The sequence below is a fragment of the Eschrichtius robustus genome, chromosome 20 (assembly GCF_028021215.1).
Source record: "Eschrichtius robustus isolate mEscRob2 chromosome 20, mEscRob2.pri, whole genome shotgun sequence".
NCBI classification, from domain to species: domain Eukaryota; kingdom Metazoa; phylum Chordata; class Mammalia; order Artiodactyla; family Eschrichtiidae; genus Eschrichtius; species Eschrichtius robustus.
Window position 1 is genome coordinate 50,931,033 of NC_090843.1, and position 26,309 is coordinate 50,957,341.

The 26,309-nt window shown below is 55.7% G+C and overlaps 4 protein-coding genes, 1 long non-coding RNA gene and 4 other non-coding genes across 13 annotated transcripts; 7 read left to right on the forward strand and 2 right to left on the reverse strand.

Moving 5' to 3' along the window:
* Positions 1 to 409: 409 nt before the first annotated feature.
* Positions 410 to 3,749, forward strand: RPL23A (ribosomal protein L23a). The gene is made up of 5 exons (XM_068530914.1): positions 410 to 517; positions 1,113 to 1,296; positions 2,624 to 2,800; positions 3,300 to 3,369; positions 3,604 to 3,749. Exons 1-5 carry the CDS (start codon positions 493 to 495, stop codon positions 3,616 to 3,618), a joined length of 471 nt encoding a protein of 156 aa, XP_068387015.1. The 5' UTR covers positions 410 to 492; the 3' UTR covers positions 3,619 to 3,749.
* LOC137755731 (small nucleolar RNA SNORD42) lies at positions 958 to 1,024 on the forward strand. Its single transcript, XR_011072113.1, has one exon. It is a non-coding gene; the product is annotated as a small nucleolar RNA SNORD42 (small nucleolar RNA).
* LOC137755650 (small nucleolar RNA Z17) lies at positions 2,478 to 2,549 on the forward strand. The gene has a single exon (XR_011072044.1). It is a non-coding gene; the product is annotated as a small nucleolar RNA Z17 (small nucleolar RNA).
* On the reverse strand, positions 2,796 to 5,995 carry TLCD1 (TLC domain containing 1). Its single transcript, XM_068530913.1, has 4 exons — positions 5,640 to 5,995; positions 5,223 to 5,305; positions 5,047 to 5,129; positions 2,796 to 4,640 (listed from the first exon to the last, which is right to left on the reverse strand). Exons 1-4 carry the CDS (start codon positions 5,831 to 5,833, stop codon positions 4,257 to 4,259), a joined length of 744 nt encoding a protein of 247 aa, XP_068387014.1. The 5' UTR covers positions 5,834 to 5,995; the 3' UTR covers positions 2,796 to 4,256.
* LOC137755732 (small nucleolar RNA SNORD42) lies at positions 3,156 to 3,224 on the forward strand. The gene has a single exon (XR_011072114.1). It is a non-coding gene; the product is annotated as a small nucleolar RNA SNORD42 (small nucleolar RNA).
* On the forward strand, positions 3,415 to 3,484 carry LOC137755651 (small nucleolar RNA Z17). Its single transcript, XR_011072045.1, has one exon. It is a non-coding gene; the product is annotated as a small nucleolar RNA Z17 (small nucleolar RNA).
* A 1,106-nt stretch (positions 5,996 to 7,101) lies between the features above and the next one.
* On the forward strand, positions 7,102 to 16,759 carry NEK8 (NIMA related kinase 8). 4 transcript variants are annotated; one of them, XM_068531579.1, is made up of 15 exons: positions 7,102 to 7,184; positions 10,162 to 10,367; positions 10,607 to 10,839; positions 11,078 to 11,209; positions 11,708 to 11,916; positions 12,072 to 12,151; positions 12,447 to 12,628; positions 12,723 to 12,873; positions 13,287 to 13,363; positions 13,692 to 13,809; positions 14,450 to 14,600; positions 14,844 to 15,007; positions 15,112 to 15,270; positions 15,447 to 15,605; positions 15,997 to 16,759. In XM_068531579.1, exons 2-15 carry the CDS (start codon positions 10,232 to 10,234, stop codon positions 16,023 to 16,025), a joined length of 1,980 nt encoding a protein of 659 aa, XP_068387680.1. In that variant the 5' UTR covers positions 7,102 to 7,184; positions 10,162 to 10,231; the 3' UTR covers positions 16,026 to 16,759. The 4 variants fall into 4 exon arrangements, with proteins under 4 accessions (XP_068387680.1, XP_068387678.1, XP_068387679.1 ...); XM_068531577.1 differs by lacking the exon at positions 7,102 to 7,184 and adding an exon at positions 8,217 to 8,290; XM_068531578.1 differs by lacking the exon at positions 7,102 to 7,184 and adding an exon at positions 8,217 to 8,290 and having other exon boundaries at positions 16,000 to 16,759.
* LOC137755430 (uncharacterized) lies at positions 12,210 to 17,673 on the reverse strand. The gene is made up of 3 exons (XR_011072015.1): positions 17,527 to 17,673; positions 13,970 to 14,152; positions 12,210 to 12,649 (listed from the first exon to the last, which is right to left on the reverse strand). It is a non-coding gene; the product is annotated as an uncharacterized lncRNA (long non-coding RNA).
* Positions 17,350 to 26,302, forward strand: TRAF4 (TNF receptor associated factor 4). 2 transcript variants are annotated; one of them, XM_068531583.1, is made up of 8 exons: positions 17,350 to 17,571; positions 20,553 to 20,604; positions 21,185 to 21,289; positions 21,365 to 21,526; positions 21,616 to 21,777; positions 21,864 to 22,019; positions 22,280 to 22,571; positions 25,579 to 26,302. In XM_068531583.1, exons 1-8 carry the CDS (start codon positions 17,429 to 17,431, stop codon positions 25,920 to 25,922), a joined length of 1,416 nt encoding a protein of 471 aa, XP_068387684.1. In that variant the 5' UTR covers positions 17,350 to 17,428; the 3' UTR covers positions 25,923 to 26,302. The 2 variants fall into 2 exon arrangements, with proteins under 2 accessions (XP_068387684.1, XP_068387685.1); XM_068531584.1 differs by lacking the exon at positions 25,579 to 26,302 and having other exon boundaries at positions 22,280 to 23,409.
* The last annotated feature ends 7 nt before the right edge of the window (positions 26,303 to 26,309 follow it).

Consider the following 26,309-nt stretch of genomic DNA (forward strand, 5'->3'; position numbering starts at 1 on the left):
ATCACCGTGTTATAAATAAGCCGTGTCCCCTCTCTCGACCTCAATTTCCACAGATGTCTGAGGGAGTTGGACTGGGCAAATTCTGCTCTAACGTTCTAGAATTTTGCTTCACTCTACCTGAGTCAATCTAACTACAGTATATTAATTCCACTTTGCAGTGGAACTGCAATCTTGTAATCCTCCTCCCTAAAGTTGCTCAAGATGTGAAGCGCTCAGTCCCGTGCAGCCGCAGGCTACACCATCCACCCGCCACATAAAATAAACACGCGTCTCCAAAAAACTACAACCCCCATGAGGCTTTAGGGTCTAACAAACGGAGGGGTGGTGCTAGTTTAATCCCTCTCGCGAGGAAGTAAAATCTAACTACCATTCCCGGCGGGCGCCGCGCTGCAGAGTATCCAATCAGCTTTAAGTAAAAAGTATCGCGAGTCTTCTGTGAGACTTGACTCTATAAGCCCGTGGGAACAAGTCTCGGAAGCCCTTTTCACGAAGATGGCGCCGAAAGCGAAGAAGGAAGGTGTGTGCCGGGGCTGGGGATACACAGCTGGCTGGCCTGGGCTCCCCGCAGAGTGAATGAACTGAGAGGATGATGGCTGGGCCAGGCCTTGCGGTGTCTGCTGTGGGGCCGCTCCTCGAGTTTTGGCAACGCTGAGGAGCGCGTGGGCCCAGCCGCATGGTCTGGGCTTCAGTGAAGGGTGTTGGGGAGGCGAGCCTGGCCGGTACCACCTGCGGGGGACAGCCAGACAGTCGGTTCTGGGGCGCTCCATGTCTCTAGACCTGTAAGGAATCGGTACTCTCATCTTCCCTTTTATCGCCATGTTAAATGGGGCTATATACTGTCCGCCGATGGCTGGACGATGTTATACATAAAATTACTAGTTCACATTTTTAGCAAGTGTCAAGCGTTTGGTCATTGCTAGTTTCTTTCTCATCGTATCCCAAGTTCCCCCTAGAATCGTGCATATGATGGAAAAATTTTAAACTCCTGAGACTTGTGATGTCTTCAAAGGAACCACTGATGCACGTGTGGCCTCGGGCACCCACTATGGGTCTTGAGGCCAGAAGTGATTGATTTCTGAATCCCGCACCCTCGTTTTCTTTCCTTCTCTCAGTCCCTGCCCCTCCGAAAGCCGAAGCCAAAGCAAAGGCTTTGAAGGCCAAGAAAGCAGTGTTGAAAGGCGTACACAGCCACAAAAAAAAGAAGATCCGGACGTCACCCACCTTCCGACGGCCCAAAACACTGCGGCTCAGGAGGCAGCCCAAATATCCTCGGAAGAGCGCCCCTAGGAGAAACAAGTCAGTACTGCCCCGTACCCTTGAAAAGATGTTTGGATATCCTCCATTGGTAATTTGGAAATTTACCAAACCTAGAGCATGGCTTCTCAAAACCACGTTGGTACCTAGTGTGCTTCTCTAAAGGAAGTATGAGGAGAATAATGCCCTGTTTAAGAACGAAAGGAGGCGTGTTTAGCATATTAGCAGGAATTGTTTAAAACAACCCAGAGTCACTGTCAAGATTAGCGAATTGTTAGGTTAATCATTGTTTCATATGCAGTCTACTTTCTTGTGAGTATAAAGTGGGACTTAGATGTTCTTTGTTTGGGGGTTCCAGGTTTAGGTTGTTCCTCGTTGCACTTTTTTTAAACCTTTGCTGTGGGGAATAGTCCTCGAAGGTGAGGATGTGGGATGATTCTAGATTGATGAGATTCATTCATCTATATTGGACAGTGAAGACCTGTAGCAGTGTATGGCAACTTCTTTTCATTCACTTTCCCAAATGTTTACAGTCAAGGAATGGTTGGGGGAGTGAGTGGAAAAGGTTAGGGTACTTGAGTGTTCGGTGTCTCTAGTGGTAACGACTGACCTTAGGGAGCACAGTTTAGAGTAGAGCCATGGTAGTGGTTACCACCAGTGGATCCTCCCACTGCTTCCTAAGAAAAAGGCAGGAGAGTGGATTGTGTCCATGGAGAAATGGACTTGACAGACTTTTTACTGCCATTTGGACCTAGAATTTAGTGTGATGAGAGGTTGAGATCTGATCTCTACTTTCAAAAGAGGATGGTGTACCCAGGCAAATAGAGCCTTTCTTCTCCAAATTTCAGGGGGAAAGCTGTGTTAGATGGCCACTGTAACTTTAACCTGAGCTGTAAATAAAAAGTTGCTTTCAAGAATTGATGGCTTGTAAGCCAGTTTTCAGCAACCAGAGGGGGCAAAACAGTCGATTCAGCCTCAGTGAAGCACCAACATTCTTTGGAACCCTAGCCTGAGTTTCTAGATTCCATAGTCTTAACTTTATGCTCTTGGGTTAAGTTGTCTAACCTCTAAAGTCTCAAATTTCTTCTAGAAATTTGCTCTTCAGAAATGTTGAGGTCAGGTAAAAGAAGAAGGTTGGAACTCAAAAATGATTCTTTAATCACTTAAAGAGTGAAAGCCCTTGAGATGTCCCCAAGCTGAGGCTCCAGGTCCCTAAGTTTCAGGGTGCATGTGATGACACTGTTCAGCGACCAAAGTCTGACGCAAATGATTGCTACCTCATTGTCTGATGCACTTGGGCTCCAAAAGAGGGCCCATTCTTTATTTTACTGGGCCCAAGCCAGTTGACCCCATTTTGCCTCTCTCCCAGGCTTGACCACTATGCCATCATCAAGTTCCCCCTCACCACCGAGTCAGCCATGAAGAAAATAGAAGACAACAACACACTGGTGTTCATTGTGGATGTCAAAGCCAACAAGCACCAAATTAAACAGGCTGTGAAGAAGCTCTATGACATTGATGTGGCTAAGGTCAACACCCTGATCAGGTGAGTGGAGTCCTGTGGGATGGGGAGGAGCCCGGGGCCTCTGGGCCTCTTGTCAGAAGCCAGGAAACCTGAATGGTATGAAATTCCTTGATGCTGCTTTTGGGATCAGAAGTAGACTTCCCAGTGAGCAGCCCCTGCTGTAATTGCAGTCCCTTGTATGGAGTATGGACTTCTGAGGAAACATCAGCTGTCCTGCCTTTAGGACTTAAGGGGTTGGTGCTCATTTTCTTAATCCCTACCTCTAGACAGAAGCAGACCCTAGAGTAAGATACAGTTATTGTCAGAATGCCTGTGGTGTTTCCCATAAAATGGAATTGGCTTCATTTGTGGCTTAGTGGCTTCCCTGACCCCCTCTGCGCAAATGATGGTAAAATCACTGTTTGGGGGGGGGAAAATGACATGAACAAAGGAACCACCAATACGCCAGAAGATTGGGGAGGAAGGAAGGGCATGGGGGCAGTGAGGGCAGTAGGGACTAAGGCTTCCTTCTCCACCCTAGGCCTGATGGAGAGAAGAAGGCATATGTTCGACTGGCTCCTGACTATGACGCTTTGGATGTTGCCAACAAAGTAAGCTTCCTTTGCTACAAACTCCTTAACACCCCCCCCTTCCTGGGTGCAAATGATGTGTCTGTAGTGACCAAACCCTGACTTCGGTGATTAGTTTCAACTGACTGACTGCGCCCCTTCTTTAATAGGCCCTACCCCTCACCATGTGCCCTCAATTTGCTTTTTAACTTTGACATTTCCCTCTTAATATTCACATTTCAACTCCCAGTAACAAAGCTCCCTTTTGTTTTTCAGATTGGGATCATCTAAACTGAGTCCAGCTGACTAATTCTAAATATAAAAGTTTTCACTATATGTATGCTTCTTTTCTTTATGTTGATTTCTGGCTGGGAGGCCATACTGTGGTATATACACACCTAAGTAACAGGGCTTGGGCAAGACACTTGGTCTCCTTAACCTGTTGGAACACTCAGCCCTATCACCTCACCATACCTGTAACAGATATTTGTGACCCAGACTAGAGTTGGTTGTCGTAGGACAACTACAACTTGGCCTCCATCATGAGGTAAGAGACCAAGCAAGAAGCTTTGCAAGAACCCCTTCCTTTATCTCTGGAAGAGGCTTTGTATGAAACCAATATCCAGAGTTTTCATTAGCATCCATTTCAGGGCAGTGTGGGTTGGCTGGCTTTCCGGTAGCACCTTGTGCCCATAGCCATCTACCATGTCCAACCGGTCTGTCTGCTTCCCTCACCCCTTGCCCAAGGAAGGACAAGGACTTCAGAAGAGTGCTTTCATTAGTGTTTTCAATAGTGGGTGCAGGTTTGAAAGGTGGAGTGGCTGGCCCCAGAGGACAGCTCAGGCAAGGGTCTAAGTCTCTTCTCAGTCCGTGTGAGGGTGTTCTTGGCTGTGTTTGCTGTTCTTGCCACAAGTCCCTAACTGCGCTTTTCACTCAATCAAGAACTTGTCTTTGTGTTGCCGGCTGGGGACACCTTGGGGGCAGAAGTCAGAGCGGAGGAGGCGGGAAAAGTAGATGAGGATCATGACATCCAGCATAAGCAGGATGCCCAGCAGAAAGGTTCCCAGGTTCCTCTGGCCGGCGTAACCCAGGAAGAAATGGGTGAGGTAGGCCTGAGGGGCCAGGCGGAAAAGAAAGTACATAAACAAGTTGATGTATTTGTTGACTCGATAGAGGAGGAGGTCCTGGGCATTATTGATCTTCATCATCATGCGTATTGTGAGAAAGATGTTGCTGACCTCCACCAGCAGTGTTAGGACGCCCCCACCAACAAATCTGCTCCAAAAGATGCCTGAAAAGAAGGCACCCATAGCCTACAAGGCAAGGGGGAGAATGGGTTAGGGAACCCAGATGTCAAGGCTTTCCTGGAAGTTGGTGGAAATAACAAGGCTACCAGAGTGAGGGGTAGGAAATCTTCCCTTATTTGCTTCTTTCTGAAATATAGTTTACAGTGGATTCAAAAAGATTAAATTTTGATCCCTGCCCACAGATTCTCTCTCTGGGTGGAGTTTCCAGTCTAAGAAGGTGAGGCCATGATTGCTGGCCTCAAATAGTGAAGCAAGGGCCCAGAGACTGCCAGCCCTCAGCATTCTAGCATGAGATGTGGGACACAGGGTGGGGATGAGGTTAAGAAAAGATGGTCTTTACCTCCCAGGTTCAGAAAGACAGCTGAGACTAGGTTGCTAGCACCAGGCCTATACCACATCCCCTGCTTCTCACCATGACGTGGTGGACGAGGTATTCCCAAGAAGCTCGTGCCTGATGGCTAACCACAATATCCAGCGTGTCGTGGATGAAGTACCCTAGCGGAGGGTTGGGGGAAGAGGTCATAAATGGTACTGAACAAGAAGCTTATCCCTGTCCCCCCTTTTTAATGCTTCCTGGGGAACACCTACCTGCGGAAAAGCAAACAAGCAGATAGCCAGAAAGCGACCATGCGCTCTCAACGTCCACCAGCATCTCAGGGGTCTGCCATATACTGGAAGGGAAGGGAAAAGGCAGGCTCTCATCTCCGTATCCCCAGGGACCCACAACTCTCCCCCCACCCCCATTACCCTTGCCAGTCCCCGGAGGGTCTGGGCTGGCGCTATTGGCTGACGGGGGAGCCAGGAGGGGCTCGGCTGAAACCCAGGTGTCTCCCGTTTCCCAGGTGAGAACCCCCCCCCTCCCCTGGCGCTGCTGCCGCTCCTGATTGGACAGCATTTTAAACCGGGAATCGGGTGAGACTGCCTGGGCCTTAGCCCGCCGGTGAGTGATGGAAAGTGTAATGCGGGATCCCCTAGCCACCTTCACTCCCCCAGTCCTTCACTCACCACAGCAGCGCCCAGATCCCTGACACAATGGAATGGGCGAAGGAGACGAGAAGGTTGTGCCAGCGCCAGGTGCGCAGGGGGTCGGCGCGCACGTGCGCAGGCAGGGGCAGGCGACAGAGCGCGTGCCGGAGCGCCCGGAAGGTCAGCGTGGCGCCCAGGAGCAGCGGCAGGGCGGAGAACAGCATTGGGGGCATGCTGGCCCTCCCTGCCTCTGTCTGTCCGCCCTCTAGGTGGCCTCCTCCGGCCGTTCGGGAAAGGGGCTCCCTCTCCGGCCAGTCCACCCCGGACGCCTCTCCTGCCGGCCGCCGGCCTCACACACACGGTTTCGGCGCAGATCTCTAGGCCCCTTCGCTCCTCCAGTTCCCTCCCCGCCGGCCTCTGCCCCCGCCCCCGCCCCGCCCCGCCCCGCCCGCTTGTCCCCGCCCCTCCGGCGCCTCTGCAGCGCGGAGGGCGCGAGCCCCATTTCCCGGGGCCCCCCCCAGGCGCCTCCAGGCTCCCGCGGACTTCGGGCAAAATGGGCTGTCCTGGGGGCGCCGCCATCGAGCCACCCCTCGCTGGCAGCTCCCGACTGCCGACGGAGTCCCACTTCGCTCGCTTGGCCTCGTTAACCCGCATCCCCACTTCCCCCAGGGGTCCCGGCTCCCCCTGCCTGGGCGGGTACTGAGAGAACTCTCTCTCCCCGCCCTCAACTCCTCTGTGGGCAGAACTAAGCGAGGCCCGTCACAACCCACGTCCTTAATCCCTGGTTCTGGGGACCAGCCGGTGCCCCGCTTCGAACTGTGATCTCCGCCCGGACCTTGTTCCACTGGATCACTAGCTTCTTCGAGCGCAAGACGAACACGTTTACCTGCCTCCACCTCGTCCCGCACCGAGTCGGTGCCTAGAAACTGTCGACTAACTCATCACCCATCCTCCCATCCGGCTCTTGGGTTCCTGGGGCCGCGCGGCAGTCACAGTCCTCCCTCAGACAGTCCCAGCTCTCTTCTCCCTGCTCCCTGGAGGCTGGGGCGGGGAAGACGGCCGATTTGCCCAGGCCGCTGGGGTGACTCTCACTCTGCAGGCCAGTGGCCTGGAGCAGTTGCAGCTCGAGACCACTAGGTGTCAGCCTGTCCTCACCGTGGCGCGGGATCCCCTACCGCCGGCGAAGGAACCAGGCAAACTGAAGGGCGGCGGAGAGGCGGAGGCGGGGGCGGGGGTAAAGGAGAAAGGAGTAGTGGGGGCGGGGGCGGGGGCGGGGGCGGGGGGGGGCAGGTGGTGGAGGTGCTGCGAGAGGGAGGAAAAGCCAGAAACCCGAGGCGCAAAGCGGTTTGGGTGTTTGTTCTGCCTCCCCTGATGGCTCCAAGGTTACACATTAACCCCTCTGGGACTCCTTGGTCAACCAAGGCCCGATCGGTTTCTAGGTGAGAGCACGGAGTGTCCCGGCTGAGCGGCCTTCCCCTCTGCTCTCCCCTTTGCTCACAGGGCAGCTTTGTCCGACAGCCACAGCGGCCTGAGCCAGACTGAGGGGCCCTCATGAGGGGCCCTTCCAGCAGTCATTCCATGTGGGTAGGTTTGGGCACCCTTTCAAGGGGCAGGGTGGGAGCTGAAGATAAACACCCCTTTCCTCACGTTCCTCGCCCACTCAGAAATAGGGATGCCATCCCTTAGCTAATCACCATCCTTCCTGCTCCCTAAACTGAGCTTTTATGGAACTCGTGAAGAGCAGAAAGCGCCAGGGAGCGACCTGGAATTAAACTCACTTCTGGTCAAGGTCTTAGACAATTGTACTAACCGACCCCCTACCTCTGGGCAGAAGCCTTGAACCCGTATGAGCCGAACAAGGGTCTTTCCCCCTCTCCCCGACGCTTTCAGGTAGTAGTCCACTTCCCTCCCATCTTCCCCCAAGGAGGTTCTCTCTAGTTGAGAACTGAAGGCAGATTACTCTGCGGCAGTGGCAGCGTTGTATGTGTGCGTTGGGGAGTTGAGGGTGTTGACGAGCGCAGTGCTCACTAGCTCACTAGTCGGGACAGCCCGGAGACCGCGTCACGTCCTCCCTAGGTGAATCAACTTGCACAGATCGGGGTTTCCCCGGTCCCTCCCTAGGCAAACACGAAACTAATCCGGCACCCTGCCCCACAGACCAAGAGCGCCGACTCGGTTCAGTTTTGGTAGTGTTTATCGTTCGCGTGTCAGTGAGAATCTGCCCTCTGCTTCGGAAACAGCGTCACTAGTGGCCAAAGAGTGGGGCAGAGAGAGATCGGTCCTTTCTTCCCACCCTCACTCGGCCTGCGCTGGGAACCCCTCCGGTCTAAGGAAGCTTTGCGAGGGCCGGATGCGGCCACGTGTGTAGGAAGTAGCTGGTACGGTGCTGGCTTTTGCGGGGCGTGCCAAGAAATGGCATATCGCCCCATTCCTTGCACCCTGGGAGGGCGACTGCGGATCCGGGCTGCAGGGACAGTGCAAATTAGCGGAGACAAATGAGAGGCTGAACCAACACCTAGCTCCACTAGCTCCGCCCCCTCAATTATCTTGCAGTGCAGGGGGCGTGGTTCTAGAGAGGGCGGGCTCGCGCACGCGCTGTGTCTGAGATTTGGGGGTTCCGGAAATGTGACTCTGAGAAATGAGATGGAGAAGTACGAGCGGATCCGAGTGGTGGGCAGAGGTGCCTTCGGGTGAGCCAGGGCTCTGGGGGAGGCAATTGCTCGGGGAGAGGGAAAATAAGCCCCAACTCCGACAGCAAAATCTCTCCCCGTTTAGCCCCGCCCCGATGCGTGAGCGCCTAATCCGGGAAGCCCTGCCCAGGCTTCCTGTCCTAGTCCTGGTTGGGACACTCCGCCTCCAAGGAGGTCACGCCCCCGGCCAGCCTTTGCGGCCCCCCGCAGAGTTTGTTCTTTGATCCTGACTCATTCATTCAACAAATGTTGAGCAGCAACTATACACGTCAGGCTTTCGATACTGGGTATACAGTTAAGAACAAACAGGCGTGCTCCTTTCCCTCTCGGAGCTTACAGACGATCGGAAAATTATACAATAAACAGGACATTGTTAAAGCAGTGATTAACAAACGGCGAGAATAGAGTACAACACCAGGGAGTATTCATTTAGGATGGTCAGGGAAAATTTCTCTGAGAGGTGAAGTTTCAAACCAAGACTTGAGGAATGAGGACCAGTATGTAGTCTGAAAAAGGCAGAGCTTCTCAGGCGGAGGAAACAGCTTATGCTAAGGTCCTCACGTGGGAAAGAATTCAGAGTATTCAAAGAACTGAGAAAAAGACTAATGTAGTTGGAATGTAGTGGGCAAGGTAACCAGTGGAATAAAATGTGATTGTCACAGAGGGTGGGAACCAAATTACGGCCTTGTAGGCTGAGGTAAAGAAGTTGAATTTTTTGCAGTGTAAAGGAAAAGAGGTTTAAGCAAAGGAATGGTCTTGATATGATTTGCACTTTTAAAATGTCACTCTGGCTGCTGTGTAGAATTTAGATTTGAGGGTGACAAGAGTGAAAGGGACCATTTGAAGTCTAGTGCAGTATTTCAGGCAAGAAATGATAATTTGGCCAAGGGTTACAGCAGAAGACACAGAGAAATGGGTGGGTTCCCAGTATTTTGGAGGTAGTAGAAACAAGATTTACTGATGTTAGTGTGAGATAGAGGAAAGATTCTGGCATGATTTTCAGGTGTCTGACTTTACTAACTGGGGGACTTTAATAACTGGGGGATGGTGGTGTCATTTACTGAGATGGAAGAAACTGAGGAAGGAAAGGTTTCAAGGGCAGGAATCAAGAGTTTTGTATTTGTTAAAATTCAGGATGCTTGCCAGCCATTCAGGTAGAGATGCAAAGCAGGTAGTTGAATATGTAAGTCTGAGGCTCAGAGGAGAGGTCTGAGCTGGAGATATACAGTTGATACTTAGATAGTCCATCATTCAACAGATACTAATTGAGCTCCTACTAAGTGCTGGGGTATGCACTAGGCTATGCACTGGGGCTATAGTGGTGAAGGAGAAAGAACAAAACCCTGCTTTTATGAACGCTGACGACAGAATTGGCAGAGAATAATAAAATGAATGGCTCCTACTCACTGAGTATTTTTGATGTGCCAGGTGCTGTGCTAAGTGCAGTACATGCATTTTCTCATTTGATCCTCTCAACAACCTTGTGAGATCGATCCTATTTTCCAGATCCTGATGTCACATAATTTAAGACCAGATAACTAGTAAGAGGAAGAGCCAGGATTTGATCCAGGCAGTTAACTCCAGAGTCTATGCAGACTTACAGAGACCAAGACTAACTTTATTAGGCACAGTCATTGTGCCTGTGGTGAAACTGAGTCCCAGTTAAGTTAAACGACTTACCCAAGGTCTCAGACAGCTTGTGGTCGGTTCTCCCTATTCCTAAACTCAGTGTTCTGTGCACTAACTTAGATGACTTCTTAGTCTAGGTGCCAATTCCCTTGTCCTAAGGAACACCCAGTCACCAGGTCTGCCCTGCCTGATATGTGGCTGGAAGCTCAGCTGGTACCCACTCCTGTACTCCATGTCCTCAGGATTGTTCATCTGTGCCTTCGCAAGGCTGACCAGAAGCTGGTGATCATCAAGCAGATCCCAGTGGAGCAGATGACCAAGGAAGAGAGGCAGGCAGCCCAGAATGAGTGCCAGGTCCTCAAGCTGCTCAACCACCCCAATGTCATTGAGTACTACGAGAACTTCCTGGAGGACAAGGCTCTCATGATCGCCATGGAATATGCACCAGGTGGGCCAGCCTCCTTGCACTGGCCTGGCTCCAAGGGCCTCTCACCTCTGGGACAGGCAGGCACAGATCAGCCAGCTTCCCTCCTTGGAATGGGCTTGGCTGAGGGTTAGGGGTATAGGGTTCTGACCCCAGTTGTGTGACACTGGCAGGCCCTTGCCCCGTCTGGGTCTTTAGTTTCATAAAAGGAAAATCTCAAGCATGGAGAAGCCTGGATCTTGACTAGTTCCTTGCGGCTGCAGGTGGCACCCTGGCTGAGTTCATCCAGAAGCGCTGTAATTCCCTGCTGGAGGAGGAGACCATCCTGCACTTCTTTGTGCAGATCCTGCTGGCGCTGCATCATGTGCACACCCACCTCATCCTGCACCGGGACCTCAAGACCCAAAACATCCTTCTAGACAAACACCGCATGGTCGTCAAGATTGGTGACTTCGGCATCTCCAAGATCCTTAGCAGCAAGAGCAAGGCCTACACGGTGCCTGGGCATGGAGGGGACCTCAAGGGTGCTGGAGGTTTTGAGGGCCAAGGTCTACTTTGCACCCCTGTCCCCAGCCCCACACCCCCAAGACCTTGGCCCCTTAGTCCCTGGCTGGATGGTCCTGCAGGAGGAAGCACTTTTGCCTACTTTGGGGAGAAGCTGTCTCTAAGTGGGCTTTTGGGCAGAGCCTTGGTCCTCCCACCCCGGGGCTGTAATATCAGCTTCCCTCCTGCAGGTGGTGGGTACTCCATGCTACATTTCCCCTGAACTGTGTGAGGGCAAGCCCTACAACCAGAAGAGTGACATCTGGGCCCTGGGCTGTGTCCTATATGAGCTGGCCAGCCTCAAGAGGGCCTTTGAGGCTGCGGTGAGTAAGTCCCCCCCAGGGGGACAACTGGGAAATCCCTACCTCTATCTCCTGAAGTCCTTGGCTCCAACCACTTCTGTGTTTCTTCTCTTGTGGCTCACTTATGTCTCTCTCATCAGACTGGTGGATTACCCCAGGCCAGGGCTGTGGCTTCCCTAAGACTATGGGTCCCTTAGGGTAGGGCTTGGGTCCCCCCATTAAACTGAGGGCTCCTGAGGGTAGGGCTCTCCCATCAGATTAGGGACCCTCCTAAGGGCAAGACGTGAGTTTTCCCAACATGCAGCCAGCTGACATGGCTGCAGCTCCCCTATCAGAGGTTCTTGAAAGCAGGGTTTGGCTCCCCTATCATCCTGGGAGCCCCCTCACCAGACCGATGGCTTCTGAGTGCAGGGCTGTGACCACCCCACCAGGCTAGGGGCTGGGGCTGGAGCTGGGGGTGCTGCAGTTTAAGAGCCTGGCCTGAGGTTCTGGCCAACCCCACACGTGGTGCCTTCACAGAACCTGCCGGCGCTGGTGCTGAAGATCATGAGCGGCACCTTTGCGCCCATCTCTGACCGGTACAGCCCTGAGCTGCGCCAGCTGGTTCTGAGTCTGCTCAGCCTGGAGCCTGCACAGCGGCCCCCGCTCAGCCACATCATGGCGCAGCCCCTCTGCATCCGGGCGCTCCTCAACCTCCACACCGACCTGGGCAGCGTCCGCATGCGGAGGCCGGTGCAGGGAGGGGGCCCTGGGCAGCAGTGGGGCACCCCGTGGGAGCACAGTAGACCTGGGGCAGAGAGGGGCATTCTCGGCAAGTCCACCATTTCTGGGTGTGGGGATGCCAGGGAGGGTCCTTGTCCTGAGGCCCCCATCTGTCCTGCAGGGCAGAGAAGCCCCTGGCCACCGGGCCACCCATGGCCCCCGGCAGCACAGGGGGCAGGACCACCAGTGGCCGTTGCAGAGGTAAGTCGGGACGACCGCAGGGGTTCCGACGGACACCATGGCGTTCCCACCAATTTATTATTTTTTTTAATTAAGTAATTAATTAATTTAGGCTGTGCGCGGTCTTAGTTGCGGCATATGGGGATCTTTGTTGCGGCACGTGGGGATTTTTAGTTGCGGCACGCATGCGGGATCTAGTTCCCTGACCAGAGATCGAACCCGGCCCCCCTGCGCTGGGAGCGTGGAGTCTTATCCACTGGACCACCAGGGAAGTCCATCCCACCAATTTAATAGGCCTGATGAGTTGTCCCCGCAGGTGTCCCCCGGGGACCTGCCCGGCCGGCCATTCCGCCGCCGCTGTCATCGGTGTACGCGTGGGGTGGCGGGCTCAGTGTGCCGCTGCGGCTGCCAATGCTCAACACAGAGGTGGTCCAGGTGGCAGCGGGGCGCACGCAGAAGGCTGGCGTCACGCGCTCCGGGCGCCTCATACTTTGGGAGGTGAGCAGGCGGCGGGTGGGCCTGAATGGAGGGGGGCGTGGGTCAGGAGCTGAGCACTCAGGCGCCGCCCACGCCCTCCCCTGTCCGCTCGCAGGCCCCGCCCCTAGGCGCTGGAGGGGGCGCCCTCCTCCCTGGGGCGGTGGAGCAGCAGCAGCCCCAGTTCGTCTCCCGTTTCCTGGAGGGCCAGTCGGGTGTGACTATCAAGCACGTGGCCTGTGGGGACCTCTTCACGGCCTGCCTGACTGGTGAGCCGGTCAGGGGACTACCCTGTGGGGACTCAGCTATAAGAAGACCCCCCCAGAGCAATTCCCTTCCTTGCCTATCATTTGCTAACTGCTCACTTAATAATGCTTTTACCTTCCAGGGAGTGCTTTACTTACCCGATCTCCTTTACCTTCACAGTAGGCCTGACAAGGCAGCTATATCATCCCCATTTGACAGATCTAGAAACTAAGGCTCAGAGGCTGACACTTGTCCAAAGTCACACACTTGGGAAGAAAGACCCCCAGTCCTTCCCCGCCCCCCCCCCCATCCAATTCTTCCAGCCCTAGCCTCCAACTAACTTTTTCTTGCTCCTCCGATCCAACGTTGCACTGGTCTGTCTGGAAAAACAGCCTAACCTCTTTCCTTTCCCTTTCCTCACTGCTCCCCTTCCCAGACCGAGGCATCATCATGACCTTTGGCAGTGGCAGCAATGGGTGCCTAGGCCATGGCAGCCTCAATGATATCAGCCAGGTGGGTTTTGAGTGTACATTGGGGAGGAGGAAGTGGGGAGATGGCAAGCAGCCCACATTTGAGAGCTGACACCCAGGTTGGGGGCAGGGGAATCCCCAGCAGCCACAGGTCCCTGTAGCTCCCAGGCTGCACCTGTTCTGGGCAGCATCTGGGGAAGTACAGAAAGACCAGGCTTCCCCAGTGGTTGCAATATGTGTGGGGGGGAGTTAAAGAGACAGCCACCTCATGAGAATTTGCAGCCTCCCACTTCATCCCTACAGAGGATGCTGAGGCCAGGTGGCTAGTCCAGACCCCTTGCCCAGTCTGCCCTTGCTTCCCCTCTCTCTAGCCCACCATTGTGGAGGCCCTGCTGGGCTATGAGATGGTGCAGGTGGCCTGTGGGGCGTCTCATGTGCTGGCCTTGTCCACTGAGCGAGAACTATTTGCCTGGGGCCGCGGAGATGGTGGTAAGATTTCACTCTGTTCTAGCCTCTGGAACCCCCCAGCCATGATTTGTTCCTCTTCATAGCCATCTTCTACCCTATGGCCTGTTTTCTCCTCCTCCTTTTCTCTCTGATTCATTTATTCACTCGACAAACCTTTATTGCACACCCACTATGTACCCACCTTGTGCTGGGTGCTGAGACAAGATGAACATGATGTCGATTCCTTCGGGTGGTCATGATGTAATGAGAGAGATTTCATTCATCCAGCAATATATGTTGTGCCCCTCGCTGGGTCAGGCATCAGGCTGGGCATTGAAACTAGGGATGACTTAGATGGGGTCCCTGTCCTCCTGGAGGGCTCAGTCTAGATGGGGGAAGGATGACACATCTCCAGCGTGATAGAGGACAGACAGCATCAGGGCTCACCCAAGGTCCAGAGGTGTGGGAACACAAGGAATGGCAAGGGACTCTACCTGGAGAAGACAGATGTGGCACCTGAACAGGGCCTTAAAAGAGGAGTAGAATTTTGACCCGTGGAGGGGCCAAGGATGGGCATTTCAGTCAGGAACAGCCTTCACTCATGCTGCACTGTGGGTCCTCCTTATCCTAGTATCACTAACCCTAAAGCTCAAACTAGCCCAGTGCCGGTTTCTCCTTGTAGGCCGGCTGGGACTGGGCACCAGGGAGTCCCACAGCTGCCCCCAGCAGGTACCCATGCCCCCAGGACAGGAAGCCCAGCGGGTTGTATGTGGCATTGACTCCTCCATGATCCTCACTGTGCCCGGCCAAGCCCTGGCGTGTGGGAGCAACAGGTATGTGAACTAGGTGCACTACAGTGACTAGCCCGCCCTCTCCCCCACCTTAGCTGCCAGTGCTCCATCTGTCATTGCCTACCTCCCACCAGGGATTAGAACTGAGGGGGGCTTGAGTGCTCTGTGGGTTCAACCCAGTGTAAGATATGTCCCCTGGTGCAGCAGCTCCTGCCCAGATAGGTGGGGGGAGGACAGTCTATATAAACTGTGTCAGCTGGACTTGGCTTCTGGCTCTGCCCTCAGGTTCAACAAGCTGGGCCTGGACCATCTCTCCCTAGGGGAGGAGCCTGCCCCACACCAGCAGGTGGAGGAGGCCCTGAGCTTCACACCACTAGGTTCTGCACCCCTGGAGCGGGAGCCCCTGCTGAGCGTGGACCTGGGCACTGCTCATTCAGCTGCTGTAACTGGTAAGTAGGACCTGGGCACAGGAGGCCAAAGGTGGACTCCCCTGGCTTCCTTGGGCCCTCTGTTGAGGCACCCTTTCCTTCCTTTCTTCTCTCCTCCCCCACAGCCTCTGGTGACTGCTACACATTTGGCAGCAATCAGCATGGGCAGTTGGGTACCATCGCTCGCCGGGTCAGCCGGGTACCTTGTCAAGTCCAAGGCCTCCAGGGAATCAAGATAGCAATGGTGGCCTGTGGGGATGCCTTCACTGTGGCCATTGGGGCAGGTGATTAGTGGGCACTGTGGGGGCAGGTAGAGGTGTGGGCAGACCCAGGGGCAATGGGGGGTTATGCTCAGGGCTACTGAACTCAGCAACCCCATGTTGGGGCCAGTATGGCAATCTAGGAAGCTAGCTAAGGTATGTCTTTCTTCCATTTCTCTCCTTGGGATTCTCTTTGGCAGAAAGTGAAGTGTACTCTTGGGGCAAAGGGGCCCGAGGTCGACTGGGAAGGAGGGATGAGGATGCTGGACTCCCTAGGCCAGTGCAGCTGGATGAGACACACCCCTACACAGTGACTTCTGTGTCCTGTTGCCATGGAAACACTCTCCTGGCTATCCGCCGTGAGTTCTAACTTCACCCTCACCCACACAAGGGTTAACCCAGCTGGCCCCTGCCCACATTCCCATCCCCAGTGGTCACAGCCCAAATTATTAAAAGCATTTTCAGCCCCCAGATAAATGAAAGCAGAAGCTGCTGGGCAAAAGTGAGCCCCTGGGGTGGGCAAGGGTAGGTGCTTCTCGTGCCTGAAGGGCTGCCTCCGCTCCTCCCCAGGGCCCAAATGTGTTCTTTCTCCTCCAACCCTCAAGTCCAGTTTAGTTTGAACCTCTATTTCTGGCCTGGCAGGGTCCAGAGTCCAGGGCCCAGTGTGGGAGTGAGAGTGGAAGTAGCTGAGGCTTGCTGGAGGCATCGCCCTCTGGGAGGCTGCAGGGATTTCTCTTTTGTGCTCTCCAGCAGTCACAGATGAGCCAGTCCCCCCTTGAGGCACCTGGATACACCTCTGGATGACCCTGATATTGCTTCTCCTGTAAACGTTCTTGAAAAGTGCAGGTGCCTCAGGCATGACCAGCCCCCTGGATTGTATCATCAATGGGGTATAAGAACCAGTAAAGCCCCTGCTCTGCCTTTGGCCCTGGATATGTAAAACTCAACCCACCCTATTCCCCCAACATCCCTCTTTCCCCTCCCCACCCCTTCTTATCTTTAGTCAACGTCCCCAGGGTTCAGCCTGGCTAGAGTTGGAGTCCAGATGTAACTTTTGGAAGCAGGGAGGTCTCCAGAGCCTCTGCAGAAAAAGGCTGGAGGTAGCTGTGGCTCCACCTAGACGCTGCCCCTTCCCCCAGCCCAGTTAGAAAATAAGTCGCTGGTGTCTACTGGGAGAGCAGCTCAGTGCTTTGGAGTAAAGCAAGCTGGGGCCTGCCTGTTCTGGCCATTCCAGAGGCCTAGCCCCTGCACTGCCTGGGGCAGGGAGGTCCCGGGACTGCTACCACCCGCCCCCACGCCTATATCCTGAGGCAGGGGTTTACACAATCTCTGAGTGCCTCCCTTCCCCTGGGGGAGTGCATGGGCTGCAGTATACAGCAGAGGACATCCCTGCTGAAGGTTGCCCCTCACCCCATGCCATTCCCCCAAAGCACGTTGGGAGAAAGGGTAGCTGGCTGGACCAGACTAGTTTCCCAGATGACTGGGAAGTAGCGCCAATAAAAAATCAGCTGCCTGCCTAGAGTGTGGTCTCTTGAGGGCTGGGGGTGGCGGCCACCCCAGGGCTGGGCTGGGCTCCATCTGGGCTGCAGGGCCGCGGTGGAGAGAGGAATGTGGGAGCAGCCTGAGGCCCGGGACGAGGTTCCTCTGGCCCAGTTCCCAGCCCGGCCTCCCCACCCAGCTGGGCTCCCCGGATCTGGTTGCCAGGCTTCAGCTGCCTAGCACCTGGAAGCTGGAGCCCCGGGCCCCTGGGCGACACGTGGCCCCCGAGGCCGAGCTGTTGACTCCGGAGAAGCGAATCTTTGTGGCGCGGCCCGTCCCCCGAGGCTCTCCGCCCCAACCAGCATCAGAGCTCCCCCCCACCCCACCCCACCCCCGGGGAGTAGCGGGGCCTCGACCTCTGTTCCCGAGCATAAAGAGGAGACCCTGCTTCCTGGAGGGGGAGAGCCTGTCTGAGTGCAGACCCCGAAGCCGCGGGACGGCCGGGTGGGTGGGGAGCCCGGCGGAGAGGACACTAGGACCGCGCGGGCACAGCCCCGCCCCCTCTTCCGGCGGGCGGGCTCAAGGGCTGGGCGCAGGCCGCGGCTGCCAGTCGGCGCCGCCCGCAGCCGGGAGCGCGGCCGGAGCGAGGCGCGGGCTGTGGGGCCGCCGCGAACCCGGCCCCGCTTGCCCGTGCCCGCCCGCCATGCCCGGCTTTGACTACAAGTTCTTGGAGAAGCCCAAGCGTCGGCTGCTGTGCCCGCTGTGCGGGAAGCCCATGCGCGAGCCCGTGCAAGTTTCTACCTGCGGCCACCGCTTCTGCGACACCTGCCTGCAGGAGTTCCTCAGGTGCGGCCCGGCGGGAGCGGGGGACGGCGGGTGGGGGTGGGAGACGCCGCCGGGGGAGGACCCAGGCCGGAGGCACGCCGGGCCTTTGTCTGCGCCGCGGCCCCGTGACCTCAGGAGCGCCCACCGTGACGTCACAGGGCGGCGGTGACGTCAGGCCCCGAGGGAGGACCCCACGCACTGATCCGTAGGGTCCCGCGTGCCACGGGCCAGGTGGGAAGAATTCCGTGCCTTCCCGCAGGGTGGAGGTGGGAAAAGACGCCCTTCCTGATCCGTGGCCGGCCCTTCCCCCTCACCTGAGAGCCAGAACGGCCTCACCCTTGAACTTTGAATCCTTCTGGGAAGAGGAGGACAAAACCCTCTGCCCCGCGCAGCACCTTAAGCCTCCGGAGTTTTCACCCATCTAAGCTCTTCTGAGTCTTCGGACGTTCCGAGAACGGCAGCTATTGTTCTCCCATTTCACAGATGAGGAAACGAGATTCAAATTCAAAGGAAGGCTGCGATTTGCCCACGGTCGCACAATTACCTAAAGGCTTAACGGGTGTAAGCCCGGCCTGCTTGTGGTCGCACGATAGAGGGAGGACCGCGACGCTCCCGGTCTCCCCTGAAACAGGAACCCGTTGGGTGTCCCTCCCTGCCCCTGGGGGTCCTGAGTACCGCGAGTGATCTAGAAGTCGTGAGGGAGGGGGTCGCACCCTGGGTGTGACTGAACGCCCCCTGCCCTCTTCCGACCCAGGTCTTCCCTGGGCTCTTGGGCACTCGTTGAGTTCTGGGCGCCCTGCGGTGTCCTGAGTCTCCTGTCCACGCTGGGACCTGCTCATTCTGGGGTGTGGGGAGGCAAGAAGAGGGAGCCCCGTCTCGTGGGGAGGTCGTGGGCCGAGAGCACCGGGGAAGGCTGGGTCAGCCAGTGCCCTGAGTCAGGAGGCTGTTTGCTGAGGGTTCGTGGGGCGCACGCAGGCTGGGAAAGCACCCCTGGGATTCCGTCCCTCCGTCCTCCGCAGCCCCTTGCCCGGCGGAAATCTCAGCAGGCCCTTTGTTTTCGGTTCCCCGCAGCCTGGGCCGGTCCTGCCCTCCCATATGCTCCTGCACAAGCTGCTGTGCTGCCCCCTCCTCTTCCCTCACCCGCCTCCCTCCTCCCTTCAGTGTACACACACTCCCCTACCTACACACAGCCCCATTGTCTTCTCCCGTGCTCTTCCCCGGCCCTCTGGCTTCCAGATGAGGCCAGCTGAGCCTCCCCCCTCCTCAGCTGACCCACCCTGACTGCCTCGGGGAAGGAACGGGGGAGGGGGCTGTCAGGCCTGTTTCCCTCTTCTGTCCCTCTCTGCTGCTTCTCCCCTCCCCCTCCCGGAAATCCCCTCTTCCTCTCCCACAGCCCCTTCCCCCCATCCTGTCTTCTCCCCTGGGCCTGGGCCTCCACTGCACGGCCTGGAAGCAGTGTCTGCCCTTGCCTCCCCACCTCGGCTGGCGCCTGAACTCTGACGCTGAGGCCCGGGAGGGAAGGGATGGTGGGACAGGCCCTGCCCCTCCCACCCTACCAGCTAGGGTGTCCATAGCCCTAGGGGAACCTTTGTCCTGGCTGGGCCCCAAGCTGCCCAGGCTAATCTTCTGCCTGAAGCCTGGGGACTTGCCTCAGTCCCCTCCCTGACTCCAAAATCACTAAGTCAGCACATTCCTGAAGCAGCCAAGCAGACCCCCTCCCCCACGGCCCACCCCTCTTTCCCTTCTCCTGCCAGCGCTGTTACTCAGGTTGGTCCAGGAAGCCTGGTTACCCTGTGGGCATGGGCATACCTCCTCAGTGCCTGGGCATGTATTATTCTTGGCATTGGCAGCATGCCCAGTAGTAGTTGTGGGGCCAGGGGGAGGAGGTGGGTGCTAGAAATCCTTTGAGCACCTGGGGCATGGACTGCCCACGTCCTGCAAAGTGCCCTCATGGACAGGGCTGCCATGTAGCCTCTGCTTCCGCCTTCATCCTTGCCTGCCTCCCACCTACCTGACTCAGACTTGCCAGAAATGCCATGCCTGAGGGTCTTCAGTCCTGCTGGGTGAGCCCTTGCCCTGCCTAGGCCGCGCCAGGCATGCGTGTCTGGTTCTGGCTAGGGTCAGCAAGGCCATGTTAGCAGAAGGAGGCATGCCACAGGTTCCTTGAGTGCTAACAGCCTGGTGTGGGATTGGTGGAGGAGAGGGAGAGCAGCGGACAGGGTCAGCAGGCTTCAGATGCCTGCCGTGCAGTGACCAGAGTCTTGGCTGTGCTTGCCTGGACAGTTTTTCTTGGACTAGCCTCTCTTCTGTGTACAGGGTAGTAGAAACTATCTGAGCTGTGGAATCAGACAGACATAGTCAGTTCACCCATGAGCCTCAGTTCTTTCATCTGCAAAATGGGGACACTGAGCCCCTTCTCAGGCAGTTTGTGAGAACTGGGTGGGAGTGTAAACACAGTCCCTTGGAGTGAGCCTTTCCTCCTCTTTGCTTTAGAAGACACACCCACATAGGAGGAGGGGAGAGTTGGGGTAAGGTGGCCCCAAGCTGACCTTTGCCCTGGGTTCTTGGCTGGGCACCCTCACAGGGGCTGGGCAGCCCTGGCTCTTAACCTCAGCCCATCCGTGTTCACCTTCCCCCAACAGCTTTCAGCCCAGCCAATGAAAAGTAACCTGGGGGCTGGGTGGCTGGGCAGCCTGTTCCTTTCGCCGTCCAGCTGCCATCCTGGGGGAGGGGTGCCAGCTGCCACCTGTTGGCCAAATGCTGTCTGAAGCAGCTGCCTCTGCCTCCACTGGGCCCAAATCCACCCTCCCGGGGACAGGAGCTGGGATCTTTGGGGGTCCTGTAGAAGTGGGTACCCTCAGGCCTCTACTTGCCCTCTCCGGTAGGGCTGCCTGGGAACCAGTCTGGTGAGGGAAGGAGGCTACCCTGGCTGAGGGGATGGGGCCCAGGGATCTCTCTTCCCATAGTATGGCGCCTTGACCCTGTCCCCTCCCCCTTCACAGTGAAGGAGTCTTCAAGTGCCCTGAGGATCAACTTCCTCTGGACTATGCCAAGGTGAGTCCACCGTGCCAGGTACAGGCTCTTGCCCTCGGTGGAGGCTGGAGCTGCTGCAGCCAGTGGGCTCGGGGCCAGTGTCAACCTGGTGCTGTGGAATCGCGCACCCCTATGAAGGTGGCCTGTTCCCTCCCACCAGGCCAGTTTGCAGATGAGGCCCGAGTCTGCCCTGTAGGGCAGGCACAATGCCCAGCCTGTGGGGGTGTACAGAGCCGCTCTGTGCCCACTAGAAGTGTCCCCTCCCATTTGGGTGGCTGGCCAGCCCTGTGGCTGAGGGCCAGGACCCCTGTACCAGGAGGAAGGAAGCAAAGGGTGTGGAGGCTGCCTGGGGCTGAGCAGGCTGATTGGCTGCTGCTCCGAAGGGAGCGTCCTGGGCCAGCGTGTTGGGGACCCTGGAATCTAGTGTTGGAGCAGAGACCACCTGCTGCGCTCTTTATCCCTGGGCACAGAGGAGAATTTCCACCGAGGGGCTGTTACTGGCTCTAAGGTAGAGAGCTAAGCTATCTGGGGTGGAGGAGGTGGGAACTGGGGACTGTAGCAGGCTCTGACCCTGGCCAGTTCCCCGCCTCCTTGCCCCCAGATCTACCCAGACCCAGAGCTGGAGGTACAGGTACTGGGCCTGCCTATCCGCTGCATCCACAGTGAGGAGGGCTGCCGCTGGAGTGGGCCACTTCGCCACCTACAGGTGAGGCTCTGAAGGGGCCGGGGTGGGGGGACTGCCCCTCCCTGGGCAGGCACTAACTGCGGCCCCTCCCACCAGGGCCACCTGAATACCTGCAGCTTCAACGTTGTCCCCTGCCCCAACCGCTGCCCCGCCAAGCTGAGCCGCCGGGATCTGCCCGCGCACCTGCAGCACGACTGCCCCAAGCGGCGACTCAAGTGCGAGTTCTGTGGCTGTGACTTCAGCGGGGAGGCCTTTGAGGTGGGTGGGGCCTGGCTGAGGGTGGAGGGAGAGTGGGGCACCTGGTGGCCCAGGGATCCCTTAACTCAGCCCCTCTGGCGTTTCCACAGAGCCATGAAGGTGTGTGCCCGCAAGAGAGTGTGTACTGTGAGAACAAGTGTGGTGCCCGCATGATGCGGCGGCTCCTGGCCCAGCATGCCACCTCTGAGTGCCCCAAGCGCACCCAGCCTTGCACTTACTGCACCAAGGAGTTTGTCTTTGACACCATCCAGGTGAGGCCCTTCCTGAGCTGTGGGCCGCGGGGCAGGTAGAAGGGAGTCAGGCTACTGACTGCTTCTCTCTGCCTCTGCGGCCCTAGAGCCACCAGTACCAGTGCCCGAGGCTACCTGTGCCGTGCCCCAACCAGTGTGGCGTGGGCACCATGGCTCGGGAGGATCTGCCGGGCCACCTCAAGGACAGCTGTAGCACTGCCCTGGTGCTGTGCCCATTCAAAGACTCCGGCTGCAAGCACAGGGTGAGATGCTTCTCTTCCTTCCTGTCAGCTCTCTTCTTGGTCCTTGAAACCTCAGACATAGGCCCTTAGTGGTCCCTGCTGTGCTGCTCTGAAGCCTCAGCCCTTCCCTTGCCAGCCAGCTCCAGCCGCCTCCTAGTGCCCCCTACCTTCCTCATTCAGAGCTGGGTGCCCACCACCCTGTACCTGCTCCTCCCCTCTCCCCTGAACTTGCCCCGACTAACTCTCCTCTCTTCCCCCATGGCCTGGGGCTTTGCCAACAGTGCCCTAAGCTGGCAATGGCACGGCACGTGGAGGAGAGCGTGAAGCCACATCTGGCCATGATGTGTGCCCTGGTGAGCCGGCAACGGCAAGAGCTGCAGGAGCTGCGACGAGAGCTGGAGGAGCTGTCCGTGGGCAGTGATGGCGTGCTCATCTGGAAGATTGGCAGTTACGGGCGACGGCTACAGGAGGCCAAAGCCAAGCCCAACCTCGAGTGCTTCAGCCCCGCCTTCTACACGCATAAGTATGGCTACAAGCTGCAGGTGTCTGCATTCCTCAATGGCAATGGCAGTGGTGAGGGCACACATCTCTCGCTCTACATTCGCGTGCTGCCAGGTGCCTTTGACAATCTCCTTGAGTGGCCCTTTGCCCGCCGCGTCACCTTCTCCCTGCTGGATCAGAGCGACCCTGGGCTGGCTAAGCCACAGCATGTCACTGAGACCTTTCACCCTGACCCAAACTGGAAGAATTTCCAAAAACCAGGCACTTGGCGGGGCTCCCTGGATGAGAGTTCTCTGGGGTTTGGTTACCCCAAGTTCATCTCCCACCAGGATATCCGCAAGCGAAACTATGTGCGGGATGATGCAGTCTTCATCCGTGCCTCTGTTGAATTGCCCCGAAAGATCCTCAGCTGAGAGCAGACCCAGCTATAGGAAAAAGGGGGGTGGGAAATGACTTCCATCAGGCAGGCTGAGCCTGGAGAGGGGGCCGGACCCCCTTACAGCTGCTTCTGCTGCCTAGGTTCTGCTACCCTGTTCCCCCTCCCTCCTTCCCTACCGCCCTCAGGTGCCTCCTTTTGGTGCTTCAGCCCTGGCCTCTGGGAAGAGCAGGTCTTGGGGTCAACAAGGGCTTGGAAACAAGCGATCCCGGGGCCTGTTGCCTGGGATCAGGGCAGACATGCCTTGGTGCCGGCCACACTCTTCCAGGGACTGAGGTGCCTGCTGGTGCTATGTCCCAAGAGCCATAGGGGGGAGGGGGAGTTGGGAAACTGAGGGGTAGTTAAAGAATCTGTCTTGAGATCTGATGTCTCCTTTCCCCAGCTGTGTCCCCTCTGGTTATTTATTTACTTAGTGCCAGAAGGGCACAGCAGGGGAGCCCTGATTTTTAATAAATCCTGACTTGTATTTATTAACTTGGTTCCAGCCTGACTCATCTGGGTTGCTTAGGGCCCAATTGTGAAGTCAAGGGACCAGTCAGGGACTGCAACTGCTCTGGCCCCAGGATCCAGCTGCACTGCTGGATCGCCCTCCGATGGAAGACAGAGGGACTGCACTAGGCTTTGTGTGGAGGCCATTTGCCTGCTGCTGCCCTCTAGTGGTTAGAGGAGAGAGGTGCAGGCTCTGGACGTCTTACAAGGTTTAGAGTCTCTGATCGATACCCCACCAAGGACTAGTGCCTGTGCTGTAGGCAGGTCTTTCTTGGTCTAATGATAATAGCTACCATTTATTGAGTACTTTTGATGTGGCAGACACTGGTAAGCACTTAATATGCATTATTTCTTTTAATACAACAGTCAAGTGAAATAGCTTTTAATCAAAGGACCTATCTTAGTGGGCTGTGGTGAAGACAATGCATGTTCCCAGTAAAAATAGTCGGTCCTTTGTATCTGTGGGTTCCACATCCTCGAATTCAATCAACAGTGAATTGGAAATACTTGGGGAAAAGTTCCAGAAAGTTACAAAAAGCAAAAGTTTTGGGCCACTCATGGGCAAATCTACATAGTATTACATTGTATTAGGTATTATAAGTAATCTAGAGATTAAAGTATACCAGAGGATGTATATAGGTTACATGCAAATCCTATGCTATTTTATATCAGGGACTTGGTGAATTTCTGTATCCGCTGGCAATTCTTAAACCAATTCCCTGTGGATACTGAGGGATGTCTGTGAGTGCTTTATGAATGTTAGTCTAACTCCGAAGCCCAGCCCACACCCAGGGACTCCTAAACTGTGCACAGGAGCCTTCAAATTTTCTCATCCATACTTAAACTTTTCATACAGGCCTCAATGGGTACCTGTGATTATCCACATTTGACTGGTGAAATAGGAACAGAGGAGTGAATTGACTTCAGTGATCTTTCAGCTAGTTTGGGGCAGGGCCTGGATTTTTTTTCCCCCCTGTCACTGGATTCTGTTTTAAGCTCCAGCAGTCACTAGAAGATTAGCTTCCTTTAATTTTGGCAGTAGATTTGGTTTTGGATCCTTGATGTGCTTGCTTTTTTGGCAAGTTACTTAGCTACATGGGGCATCCTTACTCTCACTGGTAAAATTAAAGTAGTCCTGCTGGATTCATAAAGATTAACTCATCAGCATAAAGTGCCTTACTCTTGCCTGGCCCTGAGAAGAGGCCCAGTGTATGGGAAGTATTGTTTAGTATGGAGAAGGTTCAAGGGCTGTAGCCTGCCTTTTCTACTTCCCAGAGACTCAGGTGAAAAGAGCCGTTATCAGAAGGTGATAGGAAAGGTCTGAACCTGAGACAGCCAGCCCGGGGAACTAATCAACTTAGCCTTCAAAAGGTCAAATTCACTGATCTAGGGAGAGATGAAGCCCTGGCTGCCTTGCTGAGAAAGTAAAGATGGCTCTTTCATCTAAACTGTCTTGGTACTGTGAAGCCTGGAAGCTGGTAGAGAAGACCATGGGCTCTAGCAGGGGAAATGCCTTCACCTAAGCACGGGCTTCACGCAGCAACAGGTAGAACCACTCTTCTGCAGAAGCCTTCCAAGAGAAGCCAGACCCCCCCCCCCGGATCAAGCTTGGGCTCCCTCTGCTGGCAGCACTGTGCCACTGCACCATTCCAGGCGGTAGGTTCACAAAGAAGGCTGGTGCCGCCTTCAGTTGCCTGCAGTGGATATTGCGATTGACCCCATACCCAGGCCTAACCCTCATTCAGTGCCTTTGCAGGCAGTCATAACTGCTTGTGGAACTCAGGCCAGATTTTGCCTCACAGCATGAGCTGGGCTCAACTCAACCATCTGCTCTGTCTAGTCCTGTGACCCTAGGCTGACTGCAGGTCTCATTTGACACAGGCAGAAGAGGGCTTTCTTTCACAGGGATGGGATGAGTAAAGGAGGCAAAGCACCTTCACAAAAGGGCACCCCACAGAAAAGGGCATGCTCAGGAGGGTGCTTTCAACTCGAGCCGCCACCTAACCATCTGATTCCACCTTCACTGAGTCCCACAACCTGTGGGATCTTTCCTTCCCTCCATCACATCTTAGCCCAGACCCAAACGCAGGAGAAAGGGGAGGAGAGGGAGGAGAGGACGTAAATAGCTCTTTTGGATTTTTTTTTCCCCTGCAGACAAAAAGTTCTCCCATCAGTACTCAACCCTTAAGAAGATTCAAACCACCAAGAGGGCCACTTCTCGTGCTACAGATCACTTCCACCTGCCAGAAGTCCTCAAATTCCAAAATGTTCGAGAAGGTTGGAGAAGGTTGTGGGGTGGGGGGAAGGAAACCACCTATCACACCACCTATTACTTCCACCTGCCAGAGGTCCTCAAATTCCAAAATGTTCGAGAAGGTTGGAGAAGGCTGTGGGGTAGGGGGGAAGGAAACCACCTATCACACCACCTATTACTTCCACCTGCCAGAGGTCCTCAAATTCCAAAATGTTCGAGAAGGTTGGAGAAGGCTGTGGGGTAGGGGGAAAGGTCGTTTAGTCTTAAGCTGGCTTATTAGCAAACCGGATCCCCGTTTTTCAGTGACGGACAGTCCTTGGAGTGAAAGTGGCATTACATTGAACTGGACCAACAGTGAAGGGCAGCGAACCATTCTTAACCACCAAATCCCACCAAGCCCCCTGCAGCCCTGCCTAGGGGGAGGGCCGGTCAGCCAGGTGCCCTCCAGGGGCTGACTGAACACACCTGGTCTGGGATAATGGAGTGGGAGGGCTTCTGACGGGGACAAATACTATAGGGATCCCCTTAAAAATGAGAAATTACTTCTCTTAATAAGACATATTAAAAACCGTTATGAAAGATCACCTCAAACACTGACAGCATTAAACGAATAGGACAAGATCAAAGGTGA

What these genes read in the sequence shown, in the direction of transcription:
- RPL23A (XM_068530914.1), top strand. Translation starts at nt 493, where the DNA reads ATGGCGCCGAAAGCGAAGAAGGAAG. An exon ending in GCCGAAAGCGAAGAAGGAAG is followed by an intron (nt 518 to 1,112) that starts GTGTGTGCCGGG and finishes TCCTTCTCTCAG; the next exon opens with TCCCTGCCCCTCCGAAAGCC. An exon ending in AAGGTCAACACCCTGATCAG is followed by an intron (nt 2,801 to 3,299) that starts GTGAGTGGAGTC and finishes TCTCCACCCTAG; the next exon opens with GCCTGATGGAGAGAAGAAGG.
- TLCD1 (XM_068530913.1), bottom strand. Translation starts at nt 5,833, where the DNA reads ATGCCCCCAATGCTGTTCTCCGCCCTGCCGCTGCTCCTGGGCGCCACG. An exon ending in GCTTGTTTGCTTTTCCGCAG is followed by an intron (nt 5,130 to 5,222) that starts GTAGGTGTTCCC and finishes ACCCTCCGCTAG; the next exon opens with GGTACTTCATCCACGACACG. An exon ending in ACCTCGTCCACCACGTCATG is followed by an intron (nt 4,641 to 5,046) that starts GTGAGAAGCAGG and finishes CTTGCCTTGTAG; the next exon opens with GCTATGGGTGCCTTCTTTTC.
- NEK8 (XM_068531577.1), top strand. Translation starts at nt 8,244, where the DNA reads ATGGAGAAGTACGAGCGGATCCGAGTGGTGGGCAGAGGTGCCTTCGG. An exon ending in AGAGGGCCTTTGAGGCTGCG is followed by an intron (nt 11,210 to 11,707) that starts GTGAGTAAGTCC and finishes GTGCCTTCACAG; the next exon opens with AACCTGCCGGCGCTGGTGCT. An exon ending in CTTCACGGCCTGCCTGACTG is followed by an intron (nt 12,874 to 13,286) that starts GTGAGCCGGTCA and finishes TCCCCTTCCCAG; the next exon opens with ACCGAGGCATCATCATGACC.
- TRAF4 (XM_068531583.1), top strand. Translation starts at nt 17,429, where the DNA reads ATGCCCGGCTTTGACTACAAGTTCTTGGAGAAGCCCAAGCGTCGGCTG. An exon ending in TTCCTCTGGACTATGCCAAG is followed by an intron (nt 20,605 to 21,184) that starts GTGAGTCCACCG and finishes CCTTGCCCCCAG; the next exon opens with ATCTACCCAGACCCAGAGCT. An exon ending in ACTCCGGCTGCAAGCACAGG is followed by an intron (nt 22,020 to 22,279) that starts GTGAGATGCTTC and finishes CTTTGCCAACAG; the next exon opens with TGCCCTAAGCTGGCAATGGC.